General features: G+C 29.7%; 1 protein-coding gene across 1 annotated transcript in view; it reads right to left on the bottom strand.

The window, feature by feature from the left end:
- Positions 1-781: 781 nt before the first annotated feature.
- Positions 782-11,028, bottom strand: part of LOC106467447 (legumain-like) — a 42,997-nt gene continuing 32,750 nt past the window's right edge. Inside the window, exons 9-13 of the mRNA XM_013927795.2 lie at positions 10,478-10,567; positions 9,610-9,684; positions 7,675-7,788; positions 3,233-3,394; positions 782-1,751 (exon numbers count right to left, since the gene is read on the bottom strand). Coding sequence (XP_013783249.1) covers positions 1,626-1,751; positions 3,233-3,394; positions 7,675-7,788; positions 9,610-9,684; positions 10,478-10,567 — 567 coding nt within the window. The 3' untranslated portion in view covers positions 782-1,625. The remainder of the gene's footprint in view (positions 1,752-3,232; positions 3,395-7,674; positions 7,789-9,609; positions 9,685-10,477; positions 10,568-11,028) is intronic.

Here is an 11,028-nt window from a genome sequence, read left to right as displayed (position 1 = left end):
GGACTTTATTCAGTGGTACATGTTTGTGGTTTTTCTGTAGGACTTTATTCAGTGGTACATGTTTGTGGTTTTTCTGTAGGACTTTATTCAGTGGTACATGTTTGTGGTTTTTCTGTAGGACTTTATTCAGTGGTACATGTTTGTGGTTTTTCTGTAGGACTTTATTCAGTGGTACATGTTTGTGGTTTTTCTGTCTTGACAGAATTGTGTGAAGATTAAGGTTGAGATATTTTGTCCATTCTTGTGTATGTCAAAGTATTGTGTTAACTTATAAGTATATTTATTTGTACAATGTACAAGCACATTAAATCTATTATACTTAAGCAAATAATGGTAGCTACTAAGTCAATCTGTATTCATTGCAATGCAACATTATTTTTTGAAAAAATTGTTTAATAGTTATGTAACTGTACATAAATAATAACAAATATATTGGATTATAAGGTTAATTCTTCAGTTTATGATATTTTGAATTCAAGAATTTGACCATTTATTCAGTTCTGAATACATTGTCCATTTCCTAGATATGGAAATACACTTTGTATTGGTTTTCTAATTAAATCACCTTTCTTTTGATTTCTTATTTTTTGTAACATATGTTAACCTCCAAATTTATGTTACACTGCAAAGAAAATGAAGCACTAATTTTCCTGTTTCATATCCTGTGGTGCACAATTTCTAGCTTTAGAATATTCAAAATGAAAAATGTTACCTGTTCATACATAATCTCCGAGTTTCATTTTATCATCAGTAGCTGGAAGTGATTCAAACAATACAATAATGATGAAAGTTAGGTTTTTATTTCTGTCATAAAAGTTTTTTTCATGATTCTAAACATGGTACAAAAGCATTAAAGTAGAAAATAAACAATTTAAAATATTAACAAAATGGAAGAGTAATGTGACAAAAATATTTGTCAGCTATGGTAAAAATTGTATAATTATGCACCTTTACATGAAAGGGCATAATGTTTCAGCATGACATCTTAGTAAGTAGATCATGAAAGTTGAAGTTTAGATGTTAATGTGTGACTCAGTTTAACAGAAATGTTACATATATATGTTGGATTTTCTTGCTTTGTTAGAATACTGAATTAAACATTTTTAATTTTACTAATAACTAAATTTGTATAACATAGTTCTTGATATTATAACAACAAAGAAAACATCCTGAAAGACCTACTTTTCTTATTTTTGTAAAAGGATAAGAGTGTGAAAGCTCAAAATAATGATGGGACATGCTGCAGTTAAGGATTCAAACTTGACAGACATTATTCTACACATTAGCAAACATTTAAATTATGATACAATGTCCTGACCTCTAGATGTTTATTACATTTATAATCACAAGCTTTACTCTGAAGAACAATGAAAGTTTTTATGTAGACTTAAACTCTGTGGTTTTGATTATCCAAACATTACAGTTATACCAACAACCTTGTATTTTCTTAAGTGATAATCAGTTTAAACATGAGGTGAACGAAGATCACCAACAGAAGAAACTATACATTGAACAGATATATTGCATATACACTAATACTTTTACTTTTGTGTAAAATAATCAGAATATTTGCTCAGTACATTAATACAAGTTTAGGTTTTATTAATACTGTAAAAAAAGTTGTATTATATGATACCATATACTGGTGGATGAGTACAAACTTGGTCCATTGCTTGCTGAACATTTTCCACTGGAATCTTAGCTTCACACATGTTCACCAACAAATACAAGTAGCGTAGTGTATATTGATTCTGTTCAAATAAAGAAAAATGCAATTATAATAACACTGGATACAATCAATAAGGAAGTGGCTAGTGAAAAAAACTGTTTCTGAAGTGATAAAGGAAATGTTTAATGAGAAGCTGTGTATATACCCGAGATGAAGTGACTATTGAAGAGGACTGCCTGTTTTAAATGATAAGGGAATAAAGAGACTTATTTGTTTGAGAAAAGAAAAGTAATTAATGAGCAGGGTTATGCATTTGAGATAGTATGGGAAGAGGTTACTGAGAAGGGGCAGTGTTTGAGATGACATGAAAAGTACTTGATGAGGAAAGTTGTTTGAAATAAGAGAAGAAATAAATGTGGTAGGTATTATATGTTAAATAAAGTTATGTCCAATGAAAAAAGTTGTTTTTCTAACATAGGAAAATGATGATTGTATGAAATGACAAAAGGATAACAAAGATAAGCAAGGTTGTTTGAGGTGATGATGGAAGTAGTTGATAAGGAAAGTTGCTTCAAATACCAAAACGTTTATTTTTAGGAGAACTATTTGTGCAAGGTGATTAAGGAAATATTTAATAAGTAATTTGGTTTGAGATGATCAAGAAATTATTGGCTCAAATACATGATAAAAGAACTAAGGAATGTGTTGTTTATATGCAAATTTTGTAAATTTTTATTCATAATAATAGTTCTGTAAGGAAGCTATAACTGCAATCATTTGCACAACACTTCTTTGAAGCACACTAAAACCTTATATGTAGGCTTAACTTCTGTATCTTTAGTTGTATTATAGTGACATTGAATCTTATGCTTCCATCTATATTTTACCATTTGTGATATAACACTAATCAATAGTTAAGACTGCAACCAAAAATATAAAAATTGTATAAAAATTCAAAATGTTATAAAGTTGTTGTGGATTTAAAGAATGAAAAGTAGATTTGTATCAACTTTAATGAAGGATTTTATTCTTAATTTGTATAATTGGGAACTAAATTACATAACTTTAAATTTCTAATTCTTCAGCATGGTTCTTCAAATTTTAAAATTAATTTCATCAGAGCATATGTTAGTATTGGTTGTACACTAAACTATTTAGTATATCAGATGTCATTACTTTTATTATAATTTATGGTTTTTGTTTATAATACTTTTATTATAAAAATTGTTTTGTATTGTTAGCCCAAAATATGTGTTTAAAACTAACCTAAGCTTCGTAAGGTGGCTAAATTTCATGAGATATTATTGGGATTAAGTTAAAAAATGTTGTTAACATTAAGGGTACCCAACTAATGAAACAATGTATTCTATTCTTTATAAAAAGAAACTTAAGTATATTCAATTAGCTATATTGAAGACAAGGTTGAATTTTAGTTTCACTTCAAGTATATAGCTTACTCTGATCAGAAATTATTGTTATTTATTCGTAAATATAAACTAATTATCAATCTTAGGTTTGTATCAGTCAGTTATCTGCAGCTTTCAGTTTACAGCTAATACATACCAAAGTAATATCGAAGCACTCATCATGAAAATATTCCAATAGCTTATAATAGCAGTCAAATTCTGTCAGTTCACTATGTTCATTCCAAATGTTCATAACATCTTCTTCATGACCAAGCAGCAAGATTAACTCCATCATTCTACTTTTTAGGAAGTTTCGATTCTGTTAAAACAATCATAAGTAAGGAAAGGTGAAAAAATTAACAATAAAAGCATATATGGAAAGAAATACTTTACTCCAATGTTAACCACTGTTGTGTAGTAGAAATAGTATTAGTAAAAATTGCTTGAAGTATCCATGCTGAATTCCTATTAAGGCTAGGAAATAACTGATAGAAAAAAAAGATTACAGATGAATTAATCATTCATAGGGTGTACATGATATATTCCACTTCAATTACTTGGGCACCACTAATGCATAGTTAGGCAAGATGTTTACCTTATTTTGAGACTTTCTACCCTAAGAGTACAGAAAAAGCATCAAACCTCTTAGAAGGTTGGATCTATATCCTATCTTGTGAGCAAAATAAACAATGAAACATTCAACAATTGGCTAATAATTAGCAATATAATGAGGCACGAAAAACATAAGGGTGATAAACTGGTGACTGAATGTTAGAACAGCAACCCTTGTGATGGAAGGAGCCATCCACTTCAAAGTTGTCTTTGAACCACAGATGCCATTGGTCTCTATCTGATACAATCTTTACCTTACAATGTTCTTTGTAAGGCTTGTGACCACTAACTGATTTTTTTTATCAAGGTTGTTTCCATGAACTGCATGTGAATGATCTAAATTGCATAGCAAAAAAAATGGTAATCATATAAAAACTAAGTTAAAATTATTGTTAGTTAGTTTGCTCTGAGAATTCTTAGAGAAAAACAACTGATCCTCCAAGCCAGAACCACGAAACAAGTCCTAAGTCCTTCATGAAACCTCTGTTTCATGAACTTATTGTCACATAAACCTCCTTGAGTTGGTGATCTGTGTGAGAATGCCACTGACTGTCTCTTCTAGCATTTTCAAATAAATACTGTTTGTAACACAGTAACTGCCTTTTGATAGTGCCCACTAAATAAAGAAAATAAATGTGTGCATACATCACATATATATTTAAAATGTCTCTGAAGTAATCAATGACTTAAAAGTGATATTAACTTTTGAAAAACATATTATAAATACAAAAACATTATATTGTAAGCCAATGCCCCACCCCCTACAAACATATATATAAAAAATTCAAGTAAAAAATGAAGTAATGCAAACACTGAAATTGCAGAATTCTATCTTATATCATAAAAAATTTTTAATAAATAGAACAACTTAAAATTTCAGACATTGAAACATCACCACAAACATTTTAATCCTACTGCCACGGGTCTACCTATGATCACAGGTCAAATCCCACGTCGTTGTGTTTTTAGACTCACATTAAAAATTTTATTAAACTAATATTTTATGAATGTATGTCAACAAGTTTTGTATCAAATTGTAGATTATAACTAAATTGTTAGTATTATACATGAATTAATTTCCTGATGTAGAATATTTAAAAAAACATTGTTTTTTTTGTTTCACGTGGTATGTTGAATGCAGCATTGGTCCAAATTAGATGTTCGTGATGACCAAATACAAAGTCTATAATGTCTTATGAATTAGATACTCAAATTACTGATATTGACAAGCTAGAATCTAAGATAAGAACCACCTATCTTTTCTATTTTCTAAAATATTAACATATTTATTGAATCAACCAAGGTGACCCCAAGTATTTTTTGAAAATACTTGCTTATGTACATCTACTTTATTCAATGATGTGGTCATAACCAATCAAAAGCTCAGAATGTCCCCCCAGTGGTTTTCTCAGCCTCTGCAAAGTATATGCAAAGGAAACTTTCTTTTCATGCTAGATTCCAAGCGGTAAGGAAAGAAATTAGTGAGCTTGAAAAATCATATTTTTTTACACCCAAATACAACTTAGTTACTAAGCTTGATAAATTATAGTAGAATTCTGTGGTATTGATATTGTAATTTATGATTTTTTTATTTCAAAATGTATGTATAAAACCTAAAAAAATTGTGTTTCACATCTTCCATGTTGAAATTTAATAAGGTTTAGCAACTTATGGCAAGCAGTAAAGTTCATGACTAGAAAAGATGATTGTTTTCTATACTTCTTTACTTACTGTTCTATGTTTAAAGAAAAATAACTGAAATTCACGAACATATTTGTAAATGGTAATAATGTATATACATATATAATGTATTATAACTGAAATATGACTGTATTCTACTAAATACTGGTCCAATAGGACACAGCCAATTCAGGTCACTTTGTAAGGGCCAGTTTTATATTCTTGGATAGGATAACATAAGTGCACATGTGCCACGTCATTGCAACTTCTGTAATGTTAGTCAGACGCAGCTGAAAGGTCAATAAAATAAAATTATATATATATATATATATATGTGTATAATGTTATGAGATTTATGCAATTTAGAATAAACATTTGTGTTTTCTTGTTATAATTTGTAATCATTCTAGAATGAGAAAAGTATCACTTATATGTATTTCCTAATTTTTTATGGTGGTTACAAGGTCCGTCAAATCGACCAAATATGTATAGAGATACAATATAAAGTTTTTTCTAAAAAGAATGTTTAATAATTATCTGAAGGTTATAAAGATTTTGCATTTGAAATTCTAAAATTTTCTAATCCATAAAAGTATCTTTAATTTTAAAATCAAAATTATTTTGCATGTTGGATAGTCAACATTGAAAAGAAAAAATGCATGAGAAAAACATTACTTAAAAAGTCTTAAAACTTAATAAAGAAAATTTTATATTTTGCATACTAAAGCCTTGTAGTGTTTACTGATAATCTGCAAAATTTATTGAAGATACGCTTACTGTATTGAAAGTTATTGTTTGAAAACTATAGCAAGCACAAAATGGTCACAAGGTCAGTCCCTGGGACCGAGCCCGTGGTGAAAGAGTTAAAAGTAAATAAAATATGTTCAATAAAAAAAAGGTACCAGGTATGCTTGGTTTGAAAAAAGGACTACTATATATGGCTATAAACTGTCCTGTTCCACTGTTTCAAGCCATAGCACATCAACTGTTCAACCGATGCAAAGCTACCTATGCCATGTATGGCATTAATTGTCACTTTGGTTTGGCATTGGATTCATATATTTTGTTACTGACTTCTTAGTTTTAAAGCAGTAAAATTGAAATAGCTCCCAAAATCGAATTACTCATCTGATTGCTTGTCCATGTCACTTAAACTCAATTACTGAGGGAGTACACCCAAGTTCCTTTACGAAATTGCTTTTAAATTGTTTTGTACAGTTCCTCACACCAACTTATGCCACCAGATAAATTATTCTTTATATATATTTAGAATTCACTGAGTTCACATTCTGTTCATCATAGGGCTTTCATTTTTATGTTCACTGTAAACATTCTGCACGCTTTAAATGAAATTACTTTCATGAGGTTTCTTGATGCAAAGACTCTTTTATTTTGCCATGTGAACTGTTTTATTTGATATAAAATAATAAAATTAAAATATGCTTCAACAATAATGAAGCAGGAGAAAATGTGAATTATACTTTTAACTTTTGGATGCAAGCCAAAGTACACTGTCATTACTTTCAATACATTTCCTGAGAACATTTGGATATTTTACTGGAATAGTATAGTAATCACTTAAGTGGGACAAAATAACTTTGATTTACGGAGTTTTTAACCATGAGTAACTTCATCATACATAGCAATATTTTTAGATGGGAGTTTTATTCACACTAAAAGAGTATGCTACACATATCTATTCCAAAGAGTCATAAGGAGCAAGGTCCTTTCGAAATTGTAATACAATTTTGAAAAAAAAAATTAGTTATAGCTAGTAACATTATCATCACAAAACACCATCAAATAGCTATATATTTAGTGTACCTGACCTATACATATATTAAATTTTGTTCCAGAAACAGTGAAGTGTCATAATTCTGGTGAATAAATAAGTGATTTAAACACTTTTTATAATGAAATTCTGAATGTTTTAAAATAAATTTCCAATTATAGAGTAAGTCTGAAGTACTATGCTGTAATGTATTAATGTTTTCTCTGTTGTTTTAAATAGATGGTAAGTAAAAGAACATCCTAGCTGCTGTATATTAATAAAAAGAAAAAAAAGGAAATTCTGGGCTTTGACTGATTAAAATATATATATATATATATTATCTGTGTCAACAGAAAATGTTACAATTACACAATTCTATAGAAGAGAAAGAATATAGGCAAGTATGAGAGCATATGTTTAATCTAAGGCTAAACCATTCTTACCTCAGACACCTAATTCTAATGAGTTGACATGTTAACCCATATTGTTATATATCCATGTCTTCTACCTATATTATCAAGAACAAATGACCTAACCTGGGTTAGCCTGTTAAACTCTTCCTGCAGTTTTGGTTTTTCTTCTACTCCTGCTTTAGCCAGTCGTCGCTGAAGAATAGCTAGAGGTACATCCTCACTGGGAACAGCATCAAGCTGTAAGGCAACATGATATTTATATGTATGAATACAAAAGAATAATTAAAATATTAAATATTCATTCTCCAAAATATTTGTATACATGTGATACCAATCAGCTTTTGCGGTATTCTCAGGTAGTATCCACAAATAAACAGACGTCCAGTCAGGAAATATATCATGAAGTAAGTCTGAATTCTGACTGATTGAATTTGAAGCAAGAAAGAGACTGAATGCAAAGGAATGAAAGTGAAAAACTATATATATGGACAAAAGCAGCATAAGTAACTAGTGCTCTTGACAGAAAACAGAATTTTTACAGGAAATTAAGACTTGAACTTGTACCAGATTAACAGACCACCGCACTATATTCAATATTCTATAATCCTTCCCTGTCAGTGCACATGTTGTATTCAGGTTTATTAACGTTCAACAGAAAAGTAAAACGTTTCCACAATAATGCAGGTTAAGGACTGGTGAGTGAACAAATGAATGGAAAACAGACGATAGAGGAAAATAAGCAAGTACAAGTATATTTTAAAACATAAAATTCTTTGTTAATAACGTTATGTGATGTTACCAAAACTGGACATGCTTCTTTATATGATTATTGTATGGTTGGTGAGGTTGAAGGCAAGGTGTTGAAAGACGGTTGCAAAAACAAGAGCAAGAGACAAAATTCTGGAAATACCCCACTTATATACCCAGACAAAATGAAACCTTAATAAGGTAACTGACAAGTTTAAAGTTCGCATACTTCATCCATTGGATTACATAGAACTCTAAACTAATCCAAACCAACCTGTATAGGTTTCTGTAATGTCTGTTTGAATAAAATACCTTCCAAAAACTGCACACAGAAATACACTCGACAGCTGGACTTAAAAACAAAGGCTACTATATGTAAAAAAATCAACACATGTTTATTGACTTCAGCCATGAAGTAAAAATGAACAAGCATGAATAAATGCAGAAGATACATGGAAATTAAGATAAAAATTAATGATTTTTTTCTAAATGAAAGTATTCTATACTAGTTATGGAAGTGTTCACAAGTTTTCCATTCATGACTACTCATGTAACTGGTGGTCATTTTAATAGCAAAGTGGGGGGAGGATATCTCAAGGTATTACCTGGCCAGCCATTACAAAAGACCTTCACCTACCTTCATGTAGTGCATTATACTTTAGAATAATCTTTCCAGTGAGAAAGTGTCCATGAAACCATATGGAAATGATCCAGGCCAATAAGGTAAATCGGAGAACAGGAAATTAGCCATGTTTCATGAACACTATTCTATTGAGCTACATGGCCTGTATATGTGAAAAATTTTGAAAATTCTTTATAACTTGAAACTTTCATCTTAATAACTAAGGATAGTAACACATACTAACTATGCAGCTGCATATCACACCTTCAGACAGCTGTTAAATTGTGTTTTGATAGTTTTGAGTGTTAGCTAGATAAGTTTGTAAGTGATAAATACCTATAACACTATTTACTAAAACACTATTCAGATACAAGATATTTGAAATGCAAGTGTGTAAGAATAATTTCAAGCAAGTTATTATACATGAGTTTTATATCTTAAACTATTAAGTAATTAATAAAGCATGTCTCACTTGGGTACCAGTGTGTGATGATTTAAAGCAACTGAAAATTTCTAAATTTACATGATTTTCAATTCAGTATCTTTATCGTATTAAAGTTGTTGTTTTTCTCAGCTAAACAATTAAAATGTTTTGCGAAAAAGTGAATATCATGTTCATAAATAAGATATACCTCAACATTATTTTTCTGTGACTCTCATCTTTAAATTAAAAAAAATGTTGTACTTACTGGAATTTTTGGAGAATAGTTCAGAGGAACACTTTTCTTGCCTTGGAATTCACTGACATGCATTTTCCCAATGGTCTACAACAATAAATAAATAACATAAACATTCTAATACAGAAAAACACCTGATTTAAATAATTCAGATGTTAAACTAAAGACCCTGAATGGTGAAAAACTTCGCCCTGATATATCTGCACCTTTCTTTTTTTGTTACTCATTCTACAGCTGACTATTTTTATGCTTTCTGTTGTAGTTAATAGGTACAGAGCATGAGGGTAATGGATAACAAAGACAACAAACATGTATTCATCACATATACTGATTCCATGCTTCCTGGTATCAGATTGAAAATCTGAAAGTTGTATTGAATTCAGCTCAACTAATGTAGCTAAACTGTTTACTAATAGTTGCTAATGCACTTCTTTGATTATATGTTTCATTTTTTCCGGCCTAATTTCTAATAAAATATCCTACTTTTTCATGGCCGCGGGTCTTAAAAACTTATATAGCAGTATCTTTTGTAACTTTCTTTCATTGTTAAGTACATAATTGATGTCTCTTGATATATAGAGCTTTTATGATTTGTTACTGGTTAAAATATTTGTTAGAAAATACTATACAAACAAATTATAAACTTGTCTTAATTTGTACACAGGTTTTAGATAAAACTTCTGCAGCAAAAGTTGCCACTAAAGGCTTGTTAATACCTCACTTACTCATCATTTACACACAAAGAACTATATAATCTTAATGTACAAATTGCTGTCTTTATATATTATAGATATATTTATCTGTTTTTGCTTACTGTTGTAAAAAAAAATTACAACATGGTATATGTAGATACTGTTTAAACTAAAAATACATAGCTCACCAAATCACCATACTCTTGAACATGGCTGGTGTTAGTTTCCTTTTTTACCATAAGAAACTGTTGCTGTAATGTTTCTTTGGTAAGTTGTTCCTGAAATTAGACAATTTCAGTACTTCAATAAACACACAGAAAACTATATGTATTAAACAAATTACAGTTGAGAGATAATGATACAATGCATTTTATAGTTAGGCTGTTATTTCCAGTTATAGTTTATACATTGTACAATTATTAATATGTTTACAGCCTTTATAGAATTTATTATGTACCAAAAACAGTATAACTAGTATATGAAGTAACTATGACCCCCCCCCCCCTAGTGCTATCACCCAAATTATGTTTAAAACACAAAATGACCCTGATATGAACAACTATTATCTAACCTATGTTCTTTGGGCTTACAATGCTAAAAATCAGGTTTCAATACCTGTAGTGAGCAGAGCACAAAAAAGCCCATTGTGTAGGTTTGTGCTTAACAACAACCAAACCAAATTATGACTTACTGCACTGATTAACTTAGTATCAAATATATATATATATATATATATATA

Source organism: Limulus polyphemus, unplaced genomic scaffold (genome assembly GCF_000517525.1).
Source record: "Limulus polyphemus unplaced genomic scaffold, Limulus_polyphemus-2.1.2 Scaffold2618, whole genome shotgun sequence".
NCBI classification, from domain to species: Eukaryota; Metazoa; Arthropoda; class Merostomata; order Xiphosura; family Limulidae; genus Limulus; species Limulus polyphemus.
The sequence above is the reverse complement of the archived record's forward strand: the minus strand, read 5'-3'. Positions and strand labels throughout refer to the sequence as shown.